The following is a 20,924-nucleotide window of genomic DNA, read 5'->3' as shown; positions in this document are numbered from 1 at the left end:
TATACAAACACAGATATTAAATAACCACTCACCACCAGTGTTCTTTCAGATAGTCTACGGCTTTTAATGTGGCTCTGCCATTTTATAAAGACAGGGTGTCATTTTAAGTGTCGAAACAACAAATTACAGACAAATGTGCATTCATAAAGACAAACTGCTCTACAAAAACTGTATGCTGAAGTACAAAATGTTTATAAATACAAAAGTACATCACAAAAGTCCCCATGTATATTTCCTTAAAGGCAACTGTAGAAAACAGTTTTATGTCAGGCTAAATTTAGCTTTAACTAAAACTGCAATGTGTTGCATGTTATCGCTGATTAATGAATAATTGATAGGTCCCAACAGTGTGGGGAGTGACGTTAAGCTGTTATAGCCATCAACTGGTACAATCAATACCAAACCAAATGATGAAGATGAAAATGTTGTTTAAGTAGTTGAAAATCAAATAGCTGAAATGAAAGCTGCTAAATGTGTATCGCTAAGGAAGACAGCACAATAAACTCACCAATTCAAAAACCATGATTCACTCTGCTTCAGAAAAATGCTTGAAATTAATTTGTTTTTCCACTCAAAAAAATGAAACCAATCTAATAACTATGCATCTGCTTCTATAACAACACCAAGGAGAATAAGTCATTACCTTGATGAGTGATTATAAAGAACTTTTTTTACCAGCTCAACACAAAATACATGAAGTCAGAAAGGATTATTTCCATTTACAGCTTGTTTAAAATTGGGAAATAGCTCAACCTCGACCTTTGGTAGCTCTTTACAAAAATAAGAACAGGCTGATCGGGTTAAAAAGGGGAAACAGAATGTTTCCGTTAACCTTAGTGCCAATTCTTCATATAATCTTGTTGTAAATGACAACCTTAAAACCAAGTGGTTTGCTGTTCATAGTGACTAGTTTTTCCAACAGTACAGGTGTGAAAAGCCTTATAACAAAATGAAGTCACACATAAAACTTTTACTGAAAAAGGATATGATATAGAACATTAATTTGTGTCCATACAAAAACATTCAGTCGAGTATAAAACAAGTATTACAAAATAAAGATGATGATCACATGAGTTGCCTACATCAAAAACCCAGCAAGTGTTTACAGGTCAGTTCATCTGCATGAACAGTAAGATACAAACTTTCACAATTTAACTTTGGCCTAACATATCATTAAAGATGTAGTTAACATCTACACACCATGTCTCAAATATACAAATCCATTATCTAATCCACATACACAAATAAATCCTTGTAAGAAATAAGAATATGATTTATGTACATACAATGATTCCCTTCAGGCATTCGTGTGCACATGGGTTTTCCACCAAGAAAAACTAAGCTTTAAATTTTATCGACTTACATTTACAGCAAAGAGCTACATTTACAATCGATTAAAAGCAACAGAATTACAGAATACATTCATATAAATATAAATATTCACAGTACTATTGCCACTAATGGTTTACAGCTAATGTGTTTAGAAGATAAGCGGACAAATTTTAGTCTGCAGACTCATGGTTGACAAACTGAATTGTTTTATCAAACTCAGTCCTTAATATTTTCCATTGCGATCCTATTTCTGAGGGCAAACACAGGCCAATAATCAAACGCTACTCATACTCAACCCCAAGTGGACGGCAGGGGTTTTTAAAGATCAGATTCCATGTCTGATGAGCAGTTTGTTTTGATACTTAATCAATCACAAGCCCATCTGCATGTCAGCAAAGTTGAAGAAGCTGTCCACATCTTGAGAGGATGTATTTTTGTTATCAGAGACAAAGACCTGTGGGGGGGGGGAAATGTGTTACAAAAAGAGAACTCATCTGTTAACTAGAAAAGACACATGCCACAACTACACTACGTACCTTGGTTCCACTGAACACTTCATTAGCGATGTTCTTGCAGGCTCCTACCACCTCGTCACCGTTCAGCTCGAGGGCAATGACAGGACCTTTTAGTAGCAAGTTATGAAAGTCACATACAGTACAACAACAGTCCTAAATCCTTTTATTTTAACACACACTTTGGTTATGAAACAGAAACTGCTTTCTACCGAAATGGGAAGCCTGAAATTTTCAAAGGGGTGTGATTATTCAGTTGATTTCTGCGACGTGTACCACATCAGTGGTGGAAAACTAGCAGTCAGCGATGTTTTCATAATCAAAATCATGTGAGCATGTTGAACAAGTCTTTTTTTCTGTAAAAAGGCAGAAAGCAATAGCAAACTGTGGTCTGAGAGGAAATAAAATTGCTTTCAAGTATTTGGATTTGCATCTGAAAGAAACCGAGATGTTTCGATATAATAGCATTATTAATAGCATTATGGATATTGGAAGCATACAAACAGACCTAGTTTGTCCGTTTTGACAATTTAAGACACAGCTTGTTGGACTCTGCTCTGCTGTAGTATGTACAAATGTAAATGCAAGTATGAACAAGCTGTAGGCTTATGAAACTACTTTGTCGGATAAGATCTAACACAGTTTCTGAACAGCCAAGCAGATATTTTAGCGCAACCACAGCAAAACAAAGAAAGAGAACACTACCTTTGGTGATCCACTCCACGAGATCCTCTGCACTGTTCTGAAACACTCTCTTCACATCTTCAGGTCGCATTGACACTTCCTTCGTCTGGATCAGCACAAAACCTTTAGCAGTTGCCTGTGCAAATGCGATGAAAGAAGTTATATAATAAAAAAACAAAGTTTGCATCAAGTGTTTAAAGAATCCTCTATGTATCCTCACAGAGGAGATAAACTGTAAAGATTAGTCCGACTGCAACAAGACATCTTTACTGTCCCACAAGTGGATCCAGTTCAATGCTTTGGTGATAGAGTAATACATATTTTGGCAACAACACAAACATCACAGGAATGTTTAAGTAGCAACAGAGCCAGCTTAGCATGGTGGCTCAGCATTTCAGATACAGCTTTTTAAGACTCAATAGTCAGCTAAACAAAAGAAAGTTTAAAAAGATAACTTTAGGAATTCTCAAGGAATACTACACATATAAAAAGATTTATATGTAGCTACTAATTAATGGAATATGTCAATACCTTGCATTGATGTAAAAAAGCCTCAGTTAAGGAGAAACCAGCATTTTAAACTTCAAGTCATATACTGTATATTAGAAGACATGATTGGGTGGTTTGATAAGACATGCTATTTTTAAACCCACTTTTTTGGATGACAATAATGTTAACTTCAGTTATGATGCAACTGATTTCATTAGACCGATAACCAGCTTCAGATTGCTCTACTTGTTTTGGATTAGTCCTTAAACTAGGATTTCCTCAATATTCAACCTCAATTAGGATTCTTTAACCTTCTGTTCCTTGCAGGGTTCAAAATTAACCTTTTCTTCCACCAGCCGAAAGGCTAGTTAGTGGGTGCATTTGGCTGGTGGATGGTGCTAATTTTGAACACTGGTTGCTCGTTTACAATGACAGACAGTGATAGTCAACACTGGTTTAGTGCTTTTCTTACAATTCATTCTGTAACCTTACAAAGCACAGTTAGATGTAGCATGGCTGACTGCACACAAAGCTTTATCAGTGTGGTATCAGTGAGTAAGCCCTGATACAACATTACCACCACCATGTTTCCATTCACATACTAAAAAAAAAAAAACTTCCTCTTTTTAACAATTGGTGTTAAACAACACTAGACCTCGTCACACTCCTGTCCTCTTTATATTTCTCACCTCATCGATCAGTTTGCGGGCATTTGCAGTGGTGTATTCTCCTGAGAAGAAAACAAAGAGGCAGGACTCTTCACTGTCCTTACGCCTCCCTCCCTTTGTCAAAGGCACAATGCTGCGTTGGGGTTCAGTGGAGATTCGAACAGACTTGAATTCAGACTCAGGGTCTGGGATCGGTATATAATCCAGAACCGATGAAGTCTCTGGCAACAAGCTCCAGTTGTTCTCTCCTGACACCGGCGTGAAGTCGTGGATGTTGCTCCAGTTGTTGTTGAATATGCTGAGCCCGGCATCTTTGAAGTGGAAGGCCAGCTCGGGGTAGAAGTACTGAAAGCAGCCGAACTTCATACCCGTAGATGACTCAATGATGGGCTGAGTGGCACAACACAGGAACACCTCCATCTTTTTACAGTCTCGCGTGCGGAACTGCTGACAGGCCACCACGCACTTGATGTCTTTACAGTCTCTGAAAAACACACTGCCCTTGATAGGTCCTAGAACAATGCGGCAATTGACACAGTCATCGATAGTGATAGTTGCTGAGTGGTCGAACACGTAGATGTTGCAGTTCTCACACTCCTGGATGACAAACTGTTGCCCGTTCAGTTTTCCAGGCAGACGGCCCACCGTGACATCTTTGAGCCCTGACAGCATGTAGTCTTTGGGATCAACCTGAGCAAAGAGAAAGGTGACTGGATGAGTATTCTAACAATATATTTAGAGATGTACCAAACCGGTATTGGATATATTTGATGATGATGATGATGAATATTTTATTCCAGTTAACATACATGAAAGAAACTATTCATTCCCAAAATTTGCCACTACAAATACTACTAACCGAAAAAGTATAACCCCCACTGAATCACCTAGAAATCCAACTAAACTAAATGAAACTAAATACTTGAGTACAATCCTAGTAATTTTACATTTTAATCAAATTACTTCATAACCCTTAATTATTTTAGATTTTAAAGCATTTTTTAAACTCCATAGAGACATTCATTCCCTAATTTAACCCCTAAAAGTGAAACACATCTATATTTTACACTAGTCTTTACCAGTTTCAAAGTTTCCACCTCCATCATCCAATTACAATACTGACGTTTTTGTAAGAGTCATTAGAGCACATGGAGTTTTTTTAGACATGCTAAATACCAACTGTGCATGTTATCTACTTTATTTTATGTTTCACTAACACTACTACAAGTGTTTGGCTTTTCCATGCACGAGTGTTATTTGATAACTTCTTGCAGATAGGTATTATGCTATTATAGGACAACACAACCTGCATGATGTTGTGTATTATTTGGTAGACCGAAGGTGCAGCACCCCATGAGTCAAAAGGGAAGTTGAACCACCGCTTAGTTAACGCCTAAAATGTCTAACAAGCCATATAACGCGGGTCAGCTGTGGAACAGTGAATTACAGCATGTTGTAATCCAAGGTAAATTATTAATTATGTCACAAATACACTTTTAGATTTGTGAAAGCTTTATTGTCTTTATGAGTAAAGATGCAATAAAGGGAGATTTCACAGTTTTTTTCAAATGTAGACCACATTGGACCAGGTCCAGATCCAAAACCACTAAACCTCTAAATTATACCAGAGAGGCTAAGTATTCTTAAAAACACAGTTTCAGATTTGTGAAAGCCTTATTCTATTTGTGAAAATGCAATAAAGGAAGAATTCACTTAGTCAAAGAGTAGAATTATTAGAATAAAGTTTTCACAAATCTGAAACTGTGTTTTTAAGAATCTTTAGCCTCTCTGGGATAATTTAGTCCAGATTTGACAAGTCTAGGTATTGTGGTTTTGGATCTGGACCTGGTCTAATGGAAACAACTGCGAAATCTCCTTTATTGCGTTCACATGAAGACAATAAAGCTTTCACAAATCTAAAAGTGTGTTTTAGACATCATTAATAATTTACCTTAATGTCTAACACGCTTTCAATACATAAGAAGTTCAAAGAACGGAGGATCAGTCACTCAGCAATGTAAATTATGTTTTCCTACTCGGAAGCTGCGAATCGGAAGCCTACTTCAGTGTATTGTAATCCGATAATGAGATAACGCTGGATACATGGAGGCGAGGGCGAGGCTTTGAGCCTAAAACTCAAGTGTCAACATATAATGAGCGTTACATGCATGCCCTTGCTAACGTTAGTTAAGCAACAGTTAACATGTAATATTTGGAGAATTGGGTAACGCGATTTAAAAAAAAAAAAAAAAATGCTGCTGCGCAATTAATCTCAGGCGTAACTAAACACTGTTCGTTTCCCTTCGCAGCTGTAGCACTTAGGTTAGAAATACAAATATCGACATAAGGTAGCTAACTTTACTGGTTGGTACAACAGGGTCACTAACACCCGTAGACACATCGTAAAGAGCAGCTAACGATTTACGTTTTGATAAGTTACACAAACGCTTTAAAAAAAGGTGTAAAAGTAGCTAACAGCACCTCTTGGGAAATTGTACAGTAACGTTACGTTAGCTAACGTTACCTGGAAGCGACTTAACACATATAACGTTGGTTTAATGATGTAAAGTGGTCATTTGATTGTATTACTTTACTTAACGTTTTACATGTCCTATGCGTTACCTTTTCTCTCTTATCCCAGCTGTACTGCTTCGGTGCCTCGTCGCTGTTGTTGCCAAGGGGAACCGCGTTGCTTGTCGTCGTTTCGACAGTCGTTGTTGTCGGTGTACGGTCATCTTTTTCGGATGACTTTCTTTTGGATTTTTTCGAAAAGAAGCACCCCATTTGGTCTTTTAGTGGCGACCAGATAAGACAAGTTTCTAACCGTAACGTTAGCTAGGAGAACACGATAAACGGTGAGGCACTGGCAGTCAGGCAGAGGCTTACGTGCACTCTTGAGTTGATACGATTTTTTTGGGCTTCCTGTTTCCCCAGCTTCGTTTCACAACCAATTGGAACCGTGCGTTACAACAACCAATCACAGACTTGGATAGAGTGAACGGATTACGTAGAAGAGGTGTGCACTCATGAGGCGTTTGAGTACATGTACAAAAATGTAATTTTAAACATAGGCCCAATTTAATGCGTGTTATTGTACATTATAATAAAAACACAGACACACAATACACAATTTCCAACTTTATTTAAATATCCTTACTTCATCTAGCGGACATAATCATATAATAGCTTCTACATTGAAATACAATGGCGTTTCATAGATGATGAAATTAATTCCTCCTCTGTATTTCTTCTGTGGCAAAATATCATTGCAAACCACTCATAATAAAGTAGGCTGGCCTCAGATTAGATTTACTTTACCTGCATCAATGGCCAGGGAGTAGGACCACCCAGGTAAAATCAAAAAGGCTGTTAATTTACCAGACTACTATGAATGCACCGTTATCTACATCTCGATGGGTGTTGTCTTTGTCAGAAAAAGCTGCTTATACAGACTTGCCAGCTCCAGTAAAATATCTTATATACAACAATAATATCATGGGGTTAAATAAAATGACTCAAAAGAGTGCCAAATCAAATCAATACAATGCAAAAGTTTTTTACATCAGCCAGGTTTATATAGTTGCAGAGTTTATCCAGTATTGAATTGTTAACTAGGCTATAGATTAAAAGAACACAATCATGCACAACCAACCACAAGCAACATGTAACCATGTCGAACCAGACATCAGATTATCTTGCAATTTAAACCGCTAGGCCACTCTAATAATAGGTAATCCCACATCATGCCTCTGTAAGAGATGCTCTGACGCCTGGCCTTTCTGTACATCCCCTTTTCATTCCGTGTAACCCCGTGACCATTAGGTGACCTATGTAATGTCGAAATACAAAATACTAATGTTGCTGAACTTGTGGAGTAGGTGGTGTATATTAAAGGCTCTATTAAAAGGAGCACATGGATTTTAAATAGCATGCAGTATAGCCTACATAAGAGGAAATAGCCCACTGACAGAATAAAAAACACACTGCTGAGGTAAGTTGCTTGAAGTCTTGTGAACATAGCCCCCTAACAACAGCTGGTCCTGTCAGTCAGTTAGTTTTAAATTAATTTGAAGAAATGAATCCTCTTTATTCATCCACAAGGTTTTCTAACTCACAGCAGTACTGATTGCAGTGAACCCCACTGGGAAAATACAGTATATAACATGAAAAAGGCAGTGGAGCAGTCATAGACTGTTAATATTAGGAGCAGTCCATTAAATCAGTGTGAAACCAGCACACATGCTAGCACAAGGCATGGCTGGATTAACCACAGGGGCCCCTGGGCTGATGAAGGCCCTGGGTTTGATCCACTGATAATATAGAAATATTGATTAGTGCAGCTTTTAAGTCTTGGTCATAGAAATATAAATATTGCTCTGGTTCCCTTTTGGCCCCCCCTACAGCTGTGGCCCTGTGGTATCAACCCACCTATGACCCCACTAACAAGGCCACATTATCCAAATAGGTATTTCATCTAGCCTACTTTTCTTGCAGCCTGAACTTTTGACATCCACGCACAGCTCATGTGAGTTTCCTGTTTTGAAGCTGACCAAGCACTGAACTGCAAATTTATCAAAGTCTCAGAACATTCCCCCCTGGTCTTTCCTTTTTGGAAACAAATCTTTAAAACTATTGCAGATTGGTTAGCCACACCATTGCCAGCTGTGTCTACTTGGAGATAGGTCCCTTTTGCCACCAGAGATTTCACTAGCTGGGTTTATCACTGCAGTACGAACCATTCTTAGACACTGGAGAAGCCAAGTAAGGCCTAGTTTTACAGACTGGCTGAAGTTAATGACAGACACAGCCTCATTTGAAGATCTTATTGCAAGACTGAATGATGGAAGGGGTAAATTCTACCAGGAGTGGTCTCATTTCCTGCATTTTATTCAATTTGAACTGACTAGTGCCCCATAATTAATATATTTATCAAGCCTAATTCGATCTCAGCCAACCCCCTTATTTATTTTTGTGTTCCTATTTTACTTATTATTTATGTGTATGTGTTTTAATTGTACATTTTTGTTGTTTTTCTGTCTTTCTTGCCCAGCTTGCTGTATAGCCTAGTGTGTGTTTAGTGATGTTATGTTGTTAAATGTGGTGTGTTTCTCACATGGAAAAACAAATAAAAACTTTGATTATAAAAAATTTAAAAAGTCTCAAAACAATGACTTAGCAGCTTGAAATCGGTCGACTTTGAGGCTGTGATTTGGTCTCCTCCACAAGGGCAGCGCAGTCTCCGGAGCTGCTTCCTCCACTTTTCACATCGTGCAGTGTACCTTTAAAAGGTTGAACTCGCCAGTCTACGGTCCACCACCAACACTGGATTGTACTCCCAGTCGGCTCAGCTGTGCGAACACTACCTTCCAGCAGTGACATGGCATAGAGGCGGTGTGCTGTCAGCAGCAGCAGCAGCAGCAGCATCATCCTGCACCATGGACGCTGTCCGACAACCGAAGCGGAGCGGAGCCTTCGCCGCACTGGACACCATGATGCCCGTCGTTTGGATATTCGTGAGCGCGGTGTCAGGACTGAAGGCGGAGGATGGCGGAATGGAAGAACTTACCACCGAGAAGGAGGCTGAGGAAAGTCACCGACAGGACAGCGTTAATTTGCTGACATTCATTTTACTGCTGACCTTAACGATTCTCACCATATGGCTCTTTAAGCACAGACGGGTCCGTTTCCTTCACGAAACCGGACTGGCAATGATTTACGGTGAGGCTCATATGTTGAATACACAAACACGTACACTCTCTCCTTCACAACTAGCCTACCACCACGACCACCTTCCCGCAGGCTCTGCATGATTAGTCAGTCTCCCTGGTGGTTGTAGCCTATACGGCGAGCAGATAGAGCCTAGCTGAAGGTTCAGAGATGGTTTAAAGCTGAACAGATGCACCGAGGCGCCTCCGCATTTCCACCAGCTCACACTGCTACTAATTGTCTGGGCCAGTGCTAATTTCTAGAAGGTGCTGTCTGTCGGTTGCTCAGCCTCGTCTTCTCTCCACTAGGCTGGCTACTGCATGTGCAGCATAATCACTGACTGACTGGGAATCCGTAGCCTGCCATATCTGAAGTGTAGGCTAATACATTAGATTACAGCGTTCATACTAGGCCTATATCCTATTGTTTTATCTCCTATTATACCAATAAGATATACAATATCTTATGCAAGTGTTGTTGTTGTTGTTGTTGTTGTTTTTGTTGTTAGGGTATCCTCTTGAAATGCCTAATACAACCACTATGTTTTTTTATTTAAAATATTTGATACATCCTCAAGCTTTCAAAGAAATTAACAGGACAATGGGGAAAAGAAATGATATGAAAGGAAAAATATATAAAAGACATGTTTTGCATATACTCCCTCTCCACATTAATTGGCTGCTCAAAATGCTATGATACAATACTACTGTATATCTAACCAACATCATCATGCATTTAAAAATAAAAGATTTCCTTGGTCTTTGGTTGTAAAAGGCTACAAAATTAAAGGTAACAAAAGTTTATCACATTCATCAGTCTACTTTATTGATCCCCAGTGGGGGAATTCGGTAATCATAGTCATCATCTGGGGTCTGCATGTAGGTCTATTTCTGTGGCAGTGAGTTTTTTGTTTTCATTCATCCATATGAGCGCAGAATGTTCACTGAATAGACTACAATGCTACATAGCCTAAGCAGTGGTCAGTCTACTTAACTGGCAGCAGAAGGGTGGCAGATACAAAGAAAAACAAAGTCTGTCTTTTATCATCTGACTACATGATGCAATAACATGACCAGAGTCCGCGATTACTGTCGCAATGTCTGCCGAGTAATGCTGAACTGAACTATTTCAGTAATAATGTCTCAGAACCACATCTGTATTTATTTTTTTCAGCATAGTTTATCAGAATGATCTCAGTCAGTCAGTGCTACAAATGTCACTTATTAACCACAGATGTCACATGAAGAAGATAGACTTTGATTTTTTTTTTTTTTTATGCTTAAAAAGATAACTGTTGTTGGTTTTCAAGGTAAGCTGCCTTTGTAGCTACTTTCAGTTTGCAGCTTCACAAATGTAGACCATGTCCTGGCAGTAAAGTCAAAAACGGAATATTGCAGAAAAGATTTAGGCTACTATTTCCAGAGGTGGGAACATCGTTTTACTCCAGGTGTAGGGCTTATGCGCACATACATTATGTGTTATACACATTAATACACATGTGGAATTAGTATATTAAACGTATATTATTATCTCTGTTGAGTGGTTAAAACTCCCATCCTTTTAGAAATGTTATTTTGGTTAACTCAGTTTGATATAATTAAGTTAAAATTGACATTGTGTTAGAGCACACTGTGTTTTTTGGACTATCACTGGTATAAAAGTGCTGGCAAGTGGAAACCTTGTCCCAATATTGATTTGCTATATAAAGAGCAAACGCTACAGGAAACCTTGTGTTTGCAGTTGGTATATTTAGTTGGTTGTTGTGGCATGGCAATCAAGACAAATTAGTGATTCAGAATATGTTGAAATATGGTTTTGGTATCAATTTAAAGGAAGAACATGCAGGATAGGCATCCTATTAAATGCTCATTTACCTTTTATGTAGTCTTGCTTTGCCAGACTCTCCTCCAAAGCGCGCTGGAGGAGGGTCTGGCTACTCCACATAGCATCCGGGGATGGATGAAAAACGTGCTATGGTTTATGTCTTTAAACCAATCACAATCATCTTGAGCGGTGCTAAGCACAGGCGAAAAGCTGCTGTGCCGCTGCCAAATAGCCTCGGGAAGGAACTTGTTTTGGTGGAACGTGTGAACGTTCAAAAGTAGTTTTAGTCGTAGAACAGAAAACTCAGATTGGACAGATAGTCTAGCTAGCTGTCTGGATTTACCCTGCAGAAATCTGAGGAGCAGTTAACCATAGTCCTCATGAATCCACCGGAGGTTAGAACCCCAATACAAAGGAAGCCCAAGGCAACGGAGCAATCCCGGAAGTGGAAAGTCAAGGAAAAATAATAATAATAATAATAATAATAATAATAATAATAATAATAATAACAACTTGTATTTATATAGCGCTTTTTAAGAATTCCAAGGACACTTTACAGAATTACTGTGGCTAAGCTAAAGGAGGTTGTAGGCTGTGGTAAACAGGTGGTGTTTCAGGAGTTTTTTAAAAATGTCCAGGGATGTAGCATTTTGGATATCTGCTGGGAGGGTGTTCCAGAGGGATGGTCCTGCAACACTAAAGGCTCTGTCTCTGAAGGTACAGAGTCTGGTGTGGGGAACGGAGAGCAGACCAGCGTCTGAGGACTGCAGGTTTTGGGGAGGATGGAGGAGGTCGGAGTGGTACTGTGGGACCAGGGCATGGAGGGATTTGTAGGTGAGAAGGAGGATTTTGTGATACGGGATTTAATTGGGAGCCAGTGACGATGAATGAGGGTTGGGGTGATGTGCTGCCAGGTCTTGATGTGGGTGAGGACCCTGGCGGCAGAGTTTTGGACATACTGGAGCCTGTCTAGGGTTTTGCTGGGGACCCCAGACAGGACTCCATTGCAGTAGTCCAAACGGGAGGTTATGAGAGCATGAATGAGGGTTTCTGTCACGGAGTCAGAGAGTGATGGCCAGAGTCTGGAGATGTTTTTGAGATGAAAAAGGCTGATTTGGTGATGGATTTGATGTGAGTGTAGAAAGAGAAGGTGGAGTCCAGGATTACACTCAGAGGATGGGCAGATGGCGCACCCGTCATCCAGGATGAGATCAGTTACCTAGACTACCTTTTATGGTACTTCCTAGTTAAAATAATAAATACAAATCTCCCACTATAGCAGCTGGAAATAACCCAAACTTTGTGACCTATTTTTGAGTATTTTTGGCAAGAAATTGAGACGGGCGGTTTCATTTTCAAGAATCCCTCAACGTCTACCCTATTTTTGTGTTTCTGTGTCTGTATATGTGTCTGTGGGTTAGGCCGAAGCCAGAGTGTGATGTACGAGGTTAAGCTCCTCTGGTAGGAAGTGAGCACAGTGCTGGCAGCTTTGCTTTGCCTTGTCTCTTGCAGATAACTGCTGTCTGATCAGAGGATTTATGTCCTCTAACTGCCTGCCTCGTTCCTTTCTTCCTGGCTTTAGCTCTCCCCACAAGCTTCTGCTTACCATCTCCCCATTTTTCGTCCTCTGCTCTGCTGCTCTCGGTGTGTCACTGCCTGATCCCGGGGGCTTGTAAAGCAGACGCACCTGGGAAATGATCTAACGTTGAGCAATTGACTGGATGAGTATTATTTTGGTGGCGTCTGCTTGTGTCATTTTAGGTAGGGCTGCTAGATTATGCAAATAAATCACAATCACACTTATTTTAAACAGTGAAAAAGTGGTTTAAAACAGTGAAACGGTTAAATCAACAGTGAAAACACCTTGAACTTTGAAATTTCCCTTAATACTGCTTTCCCGTTTAACTTTTTGAATTCCCCTTCAGAACATAACACAATATAAGAGTTTACTTGCAAAATGAAAAATAATTGTTTTTCTCGATTACATTGTTTTTGTGCTCGTTAGGAGCCAAAATCGCAACCAAAATGTCATTAATTGCACACTTCTTATTTTAGGTTATTTATCACATGCATTAGCTGAGGCTATACCCATGAGTCTAAAGCCATATATTTAATGAACATTTTTTGTCTCACTTAAGATTCTCTACTCTGATTCCCTAAGGTTTGCTGGTAGGTGTGATTCTGCGGTATGGCATCCCTGCCACCAGCTACCACAACAAGACACCCCCGAGCTGCTCGCTGAAGGAAGGACCTGTCAGCACCCTGCTGCTTAATGTCAGCGGCAAGTTCTTTGAGTACACCCTCAAAGGCGAAATCAACTCCAGAGAGATTCACAATGTGGAGCAGAATGATATGCTGCGCAAGGTAACAGTCAGAAAGAAACAAAGATCCTCAGTCCTTATTTTGCCAGATTTACCCTGTTAACTCGTTTGATTTCTCATCTTTTCCAGGTGACATTTGACCCTGAAGTATTCTTCAACATATTGCTGCCTCCAATTATTTTCCATGCTGGGTACAGTCTAAAGAAGGTGAGGTGCATCATAGGTGGGCATATCTGCTAACCACAAACTGCTGTCTCATTGGACAGATGGTAAGCTAAGAATAAACCTCATAGTCCACACAGAGAGCGTTCAGTGGTTATTGAACATAAGTGGCTCTATTGAGGGGAAGTCCAGAGCAGATGTCTTTCATTTCCTCTCTGGCTTTTGCACTGGCAAATAAAAACGGCTGACGCTGACAACACGAACAGCTTCTGCTTTTGATTGTTAAAGTGCAACAGCTTTGTTGTAATTGGGGAATTCTTGGGATGGCTTTGTGCTTTTTAATTTTTAATTCATCACCATATTTACAGTGTGTGAACTACAGCAGGTGGTACTTTTTTATGTATGAGATTGTGGGTTGTACAGTACAACTTGTACTGTAGATCTCCAGTACAGGTGCTTTAGTGCCCCAATCATTGAAATAATAAGAGTGAAATGTGCTTGCATCTGCTGGTGACATCTGATCTATGTTGTTATAGTGAGGGCGTTTCTCAGCCTTATCCAATTTTTTATATACATACATACATACATACATACATACATACATACATACATACATACTCACCTAAAGGATTATTAGGAACACCCTACTAATACCGTGTTTGACCCCCTTTCTCCTTCAGAACTGCCTTAATTCAACAAGGTGCTGGAAGCATTCTTTAGATATGTTGGCCCATATTGATAGGATAGCATCTTGTAGTTGATGGAGATTTGTGGGATGCACATCCAGGGCACGAAGCTCCCGTTTCACTACATCCCAAAGTGTTTTTTTAGTTTTTAGTGGTGTTTGCAAGCCATGATGTCTCTCTCTCTCTCATGGGTGGGCCAAATTCTCTGGGCAGGCAAAGCAGAGAAAGGGGAGGTAACCTTTCCCCCTTATGACGTCATAATGGGAAGATTCCGGATTGGCCCATCTGAGTTTTCATTTTCTCAAAGGCTTTGGAGGAGGGTCTGGCAAAGCAAGACTAATCCCTTTATGACCACAATGTACCCATCTTCTAAAGGCTACTTCCGGCAGAAATGTGCCAAAAATCTCAAATCATCTCCAACCGGATTCTTGAACGTGACAAAGAGTTCACTGAACTCAAATGGCCTCCACAGTCACCAGATCTCAATCCAATAGAGCACCTTTGAGATGTGGTGGAGCGGGAAATTTGCATCATGGATGTGCAGCCGACAAATCTGCTGCAACTGCGTGACGCTATCATGTAAATATGGACCAAAATCTTTGAGCAATGTTTCCTGCAACTTATTGATTCTATGCTGTGAAGAATTAAAGCAGTTCTGAAGGCAAAAGGGGTTCCAACCCGGTACTAGCAATAAAGTGGTCGATGAGTGTATATGTACCGTAAGGCTGCAGCAAATGACTAATGCCATTACAAATAAATGAATCTATTAGTACCTTTTTAAAATATACCAAAATGTCAAAGATGACATCAAATGGCTTGTTTTGTCCAACCAGCAGTCTCCAAGACAAAGGTGTTCAATTTCCAGTGTTCTAGAATCTTTCCGTGACAGTTTATACTGCAAAAGTATATATTGACAGGCTTTTTCTAGGGAAATTGTGTTTCGAGATGGAATTTGCTGAGTCAAATAACTGGCAAGAGGAAAGAGGAAGCCTAGGAAAGGAAAGCCTGTTTTTTTTAAATCATCTGTTGTAGTGGGAGTTAGCTTTAGAGAGAGAAAGTTGCTGTGCATGGCTCCGTTTGTGTGCCTCTTTGGTAGTAAATGTGTTGATTTAGTTAATCATCTGCTTTAGATCACTGTAGCGAAACCCACCGGGTTGTAACTGATGTGCAAATGTTGGCATAATTAGCTGTGTGTCATCTAACCGTGCTGCCACAGGCAGGGAGCTGTCATGTACATCCTGAACATAATTACACACTATTGATTCTTCCTCGCTTTCCTAACAAAGTCAAACAGCTGAACATGGGTTTGTGTTTCTAGCCTTGTTTGACTGGGAGTTACCGTTGCTGACCTGAAGCGTTTGTTGAAAGTGTTGAAAGAAATTTGTCTTATATAAGGAAAGTTAAATAAGTTCAGTGTGTAATACTTTTGTAATACTAACTTTGTACCTGCTTTTGTTAAACTTGTAAATCACATGTGCTTTTCCCTTTCCCTATCTTATTCTCCTTTTTCCAGAGACACTTCTTCAGGAATCTGGGCTCCATCATAACCTATGCGTTTCTTGGGACTGCCATCTCATGTTTTGTTATTGGGTGAGTTTTATGAGATGTCAGGAACTTAATGATCAAATCCTGCTAAAGCTGTAACAATTCCAAATTTTGCTGCACAATTAAGTGTCTCAGAAATAATTGCGATTAACTATATAATTGTCTCTTTCAGTCAAAAAAAATTATATATATAAAATTATTATTTTTTATATTACTTTTTAAAACAAATTAAAGTTTTGAATGGATTCCAGGATACATCTTTTGATTATATATCACTGTTATGTGATCCAGATAATGTAATAACACAAATACACAGCCTAATGAAGTAAACATATGGGGTCAAGGGCCAACAATTAAAATAATCCTAAAAATATATAGTCCGACCAATAATCACTTATATAATTACAATTTGGCATATCTAAACAAAATCAACAATTACCAGTCATACCCCTTAAGACTTTGGCTAATGTTAGCAATTAAACGGCGATTATGTAATAATTGTTACAGGCCTAACTCCTGCTGTTGTTTACTGTTTGATCCTTAATGTTCTCCTCTCACCTGGACATTCGTCTTCAGGAATCTGATGTACGGTGTGGTCAAACTGATGCAAGTGGTCGGACAGCTAACTGACAAGTTCTACTACACCGACTGCCTTTTCTTTGGTGCCATCATCTCGGCCACAGATCCAGGTAGGACACATGCTGCCACACAGCCATATGTTGCAGTTTATGGTTGTAAATATATGCTATAAATTAGGGCTGCTCAATTATGGAAAAAATGTGGTCAATATTGAAATCACATTATTTAACAAGATTGCTCATTGACTTTTGGAAAGCTGTTTCATTTATTGGACTTAAATGAAACAGTGAAACAGTTAAACAAATCAACAAAATATTTTCCCATTTGAACTAATTCCCCTTAAAATAAATAATATAAAAAAAATATTCAGGCTACCTGGGTAGCTCACCTGGTAGAACGCGCCCTCAAATTCAGAGGCTCAGTCCTAACCGCAGCGGCCACGGGTTCGGTTCTGACCTGCGGCCCTTTGCTGCATGTCATTCCCCCTCTCTCTCCCCTTTCATGTCAAAGATTATTTTACTTTTGGGGCATTTTTTAGGCCTTCTGATTTCTGATTTGGGCTTTAATGCCTTTTAATTGATAGGACAACTGTAGACGGCAAAGAGGGTACAGAGAGGGGGAAGACATGCAGCAAAGGGCCACAGGTTGGAATCAAACCCGGGCACCCCACAAAATAAGAGGTTACTTGCAAAACGTAATGTGCAAAATAATTGTTTTCATTATTACATTGTTTTTGTGATCATTAGGGGCTGAAATTGAAATCGCTATCAAAATTGTATTAATTGCACAGCCCTGACATAAACTAAGATGATTTTTGAATGCTTTTCCTATCTTTCATCGCTGTGTGTAGTGACTGTGTTGGCCATCTTCAATGAGCTCCACGCAGATGGGGATCTGTACGCTCTGCTGTTTGGAGAAAGTGTTATGAATGATGCAGTGGCCATTGTACTTTCCTCGTAAGTCAAATTTCTGCCTTCTCAAACCTACATCTGGGAAACTAAACATTTTTCTTCCTCGTACTCCAGGTAAAGGTTTCTACCTGCATGGTTTCTTAACTCCTTTTCCCTTCTGATGTTGAAATTCAACACTAAAGTGTGAGACAGAGCAGCAACGCTTTGCATCACTGATCCTTTGTGACAGACAGACAGACAGACAGCACTCTGCCTCCCTCTACTGGAAGATTACAAATCACCTAATATTAGATTTGTTTTAGGAACAATTCTTGTATTCCATTTTGGTAGAAATGCAAACAAATTGGCATATACTGTATTTTCCAAAAAAAAGCCAAAATGAGATGTATGTGTGAATCAATTCAAGACATTGTTGGCAAATTGGTATATTTATGACACATACTGAAAATACCTGCCACGCCATGTCTCTTTGTTTTTGTATTTCAGGTCTATTGTGGCCTACCAGCCCAGTGGAGCAAACACACACATGTTTGATGCCTCAGCCTTCTTCAAGTCAGTGGGGGTTTTCCTGGGCATTTTCAGCGGCTCCTTTGTGATGGGTGCAGCCACAGGAGTCGTAACCGCTCTCATATCCTTCTCTGATACCTACTTTGAAGTAATAATACATACGTACGTACATACATACATACATAGAAAGTCTAGATTTCCGGATTGATTCGAGTTTCATGCAACAGGTGTGTTATAGGATTCAAAAAAGTGTTTGCGTCTTTAACTCGACTTCCACGTCACCAAGTTCACCAAGCTGCACTGTTTCCCGTTGCTGGAGACAGCCCTCTTCTTCCTCATGTCTTGGAGCACCTTCCTGCTAGCCGAAGCCTGTGGCTTCACAGGTGAGCTGTGTTCAGGGCGCTCCTTTGAAGGAAGTGGTTCCAATTTGGGAAGTAGGCACTACACAGCTGTGGTCAGGATGCTGAAAAGATTTCAGACTTCTATCTGACTTAAAGGCAGGGTTGGTAATATTAAAAAACTTCAGAGCCAATAAGGTATTGTGTTATTGCTGTCAGGGTCTAAAGACCATTTCAAATAATATATAAAAAAGTGTATATTGGAAATAGTTACCAACCCTGCATTTAAATTAATCAAATATTGTGAAGATTCTCAGTGGTCTATATCTAGAAAATGCTAAGTAAAAAACAATTGTACCTGCTTTAGATTCTGGAAATTCGTCAATCTAAAAGAGCAAGTCTGATTGCTTTTGACTTACAAGGACCTTAAAGTGACTATTCGGGTGCAAAAAAACAATACGTCCATATCCAAATAGTGATATATTGGGAAGAAATGCGGGGAAAAAAGTGAATTTTTTTTTTTCTCCAGCTATTCCATTACTTTTATTAAACTTCTTTTGAATTTATAGTAGTATTAATTGTCAGTTTGTGGACCTTTTTTTCCCTAAGACAGAACATTAAATGGGTATGCCAGTGATTTAGTTTTGTAAATTGGAAGACTTTCAAGAGACAGATTAAGAAAAGATTAGTCAAAATTGAAGCAGCAGAGGCCGACATAAGCTTACTTTTTGTCCGTAGTCAGGGTCAAGCTCTAAAAACACTGGATCCTGCTTTTCAACACAAAGCAACTAATTTTCATCTTTTCTCGGCCTGTTAAATGCCCTCATCTTTTGAATGCCATACCAGTTTATGACACAGAAGTAGTTCTTCCCGTGAACAGTAAACCGGCCCTTATGTAAAATGAAAGAAAACCTGGTATTTCAAAAGAACCTTGAGGTGTGTGTGTGTGTGTGTGTGTGTGTGTGTGTGTGTGTGTGTGTGTGTGTGTGTGTGTGTGTGTGTGTGTGTGTGTGTGTGTGTGTGTGTGTGTGTGTGTGTGTGTGTGTGTGTGTGTGTGTGTGTGTGTGTGTGTGTGTGTGTGTGTGTGTGTGTGTGTGTGTGTGTGTGTGTGTGTGTGTGTGTGTGTGTAATTCCAAGCTGTTGCTTATGCTGAATAACTTAATTATAAGCAGTTTAAACTAAGTGCTGGTAAACCATCCTTAGAGAACTGAATCTGTCTGTTACGCAAACGACATGTGACAGAGACTTAAGTAGCAGATGTGCAGCAGATGAAATCAACAGATGTTATAATACACAGTCAAAGCAACAAGAGGACTGAGAAGCTTATCTTTGGCTCTGATGTTTCTAAATATGTGAATTGTCAATTGTATATTCAAATGATACAGCCCACGCTGTTCAGTGCACTGTGTTTAAGTCGTTGATTAAGGGGTGTGTGTGTGTCTGTCTGTCTGTCTGTCTGTCTGTCTGTCTCTCTCTCTCACAGGCGTCGTGGCCGTGCTGTTCTGTGGCATCACGCAGGCTCACTACACCTACAACAACCTCTCTGCGGAGTCCACAATACGCACCAAGCAGGTAGCATCTGACCACTTCCTGCACATGCAGCCCCATTTATTTTGGACTATTTTGAATCCCCTGATAGTATGAAAGCTCGGCCCCGGTGCCAGATGGCTCAATGATCAGCCTGCTGTGACCTTAATCGGGGTTGTCCGAGGACATCCCCTCCTGACACGACTGTTTCCCAGAGGGGGTTCAGTCTTAAGGACAGGGTGCAGATTAGCACGTAGACGTGACACATTTTGGAATCAGTGTTCCAAGTATTCCAGCAGGCTCTTGTTACTCTGTTTCAAAGAAAGCTCCACATGCTTATTGCAACAGCAAGGTTAAAGTGCCTTCCCTTATAGATTAAAAACAGAAATGGTGACAATTCTTCTTCCTGCATTTCCATTATCGTTTGCCCTCCTCCTGTGCCTCCAGCTCAGAGCAACATAGATGCAGTCAACCATAGATATAAAACAATAGATGAGACATGACGGCATAACTAATGACCGTCCGCCATCTTACCTGGGTTTTGTTTACAGGTGTCACCTATGGGCAGCAACTATATTAGCAGCTGTGCAGCACCTATTGCTTTACCAAAAAGGACCAAAGAGACCAGGGAGGCTTGCGTCGCTTTATATATATATATATATATATATATGTATAATTATGAGATCATCATGATTGAACGCATGATTTGTTCTCATGGAGCTATAGTATTCAAAATTCAAGTACAGTTTTCTTAGGCTCATTACTTTGAATAAAAAACAGTATTAATATACTGGTACAGAAATGACAACATGAGCCTCTTTCACCATAGGTTCCAATGACCAAAGACAAAGTCTAAAACTTGACCCAGGTAAGATGGCTGCCGTATGGTTCCATCCCAAGTCAGAGTGGCATGTCATATCTATTGTTTTATACTATGCAGTCAGTTCTGTTATCGTCATGGCTGCCACTCTGTTAGCTTGGGAGAGAAGAGAAAAAAAAACTCCCAAAGCTTTTCTGGATTCTGAGGGACTAGACGAGGCGCTTAGCTCAGAGAACCAGCCAGGGGACTAAGCAGTGCAGTGTGGGAAACTTTCTGTTGAATTCCATTGCTGAGCCTGAACATTTTAAGACTC

The 20,924-nt window shown here is 39.8% G+C and overlaps 2 protein-coding genes across 3 annotated transcripts in view; one reads left to right on the top strand and one right to left on the bottom strand.

The window, feature by feature from the left end:
- Window positions 1-40: 40 nt before the first annotated feature.
- On the bottom strand, window positions 41-6,637 carry rp2 (RP2 activator of ARL3 GTPase). Its single transcript, XM_028587021.1, has 5 exons — window positions 6,308-6,637; window positions 3,707-4,375; window positions 2,550-2,664; window positions 1,869-1,954; window positions 41-1,786 (listed from the first exon to the last, which is right to left on the bottom strand). The coding sequence occupies exons 1-5, from the start codon at window positions 6,467-6,469 to the stop codon at window positions 1,703-1,705; spliced, it is 1,116 nt and encodes a 371-aa protein (XP_028442822.1). The 5' UTR covers window positions 6,470-6,637; the 3' UTR covers window positions 41-1,702.
- A 2,337-nt stretch (window positions 6,638-8,974) lies between these two features.
- The window catches only part of slc9a7 (solute carrier family 9 member 7), a 29,803-nt gene continuing 17,853 nt past the window's right edge, over window positions 8,975-20,924 (top strand). Inside the window, exons 1-9 of one of the 2 annotated variants that reach the window (XM_028588029.1) lie at window positions 8,975-9,403; window positions 13,377-13,579; window positions 13,666-13,743; window positions 15,898-15,974; window positions 16,506-16,618; window positions 17,359-17,464; window positions 17,906-18,047; window positions 18,204-18,309; window positions 19,748-19,836. In XM_028588029.1, the coding sequence (XP_028443830.1) occupies window positions 9,121-9,403; window positions 13,377-13,579; window positions 13,666-13,743; window positions 15,898-15,974; window positions 16,506-16,618; window positions 17,359-17,464; window positions 17,906-18,047; window positions 18,204-18,309; window positions 19,748-19,836 (1,197 nt within the window). In that variant the 5' untranslated portion in view covers window positions 8,975-9,120. The remainder of the gene's footprint in view (window positions 9,404-13,376; window positions 13,580-13,665; window positions 13,744-15,897; window positions 15,975-16,505; window positions 16,619-17,358; window positions 17,465-17,905; window positions 18,048-18,203; window positions 18,310-19,747; window positions 19,837-20,924) is intronic. The other variant, XM_028588031.1, reaches the window with a different exon arrangement.

This window comes from Perca flavescens, chromosome 9, assembly GCF_004354835.1.
Source record: "Perca flavescens isolate YP-PL-M2 chromosome 9, PFLA_1.0, whole genome shotgun sequence".
Classification (NCBI taxonomy): domain Eukaryota; kingdom Metazoa; phylum Chordata; class Actinopteri; order Perciformes; family Percidae; genus Perca; species Perca flavescens.
Note: the sequence above shows the minus strand (reverse complement) of the source record. Positions and strands in the feature narration are given on the sequence as shown.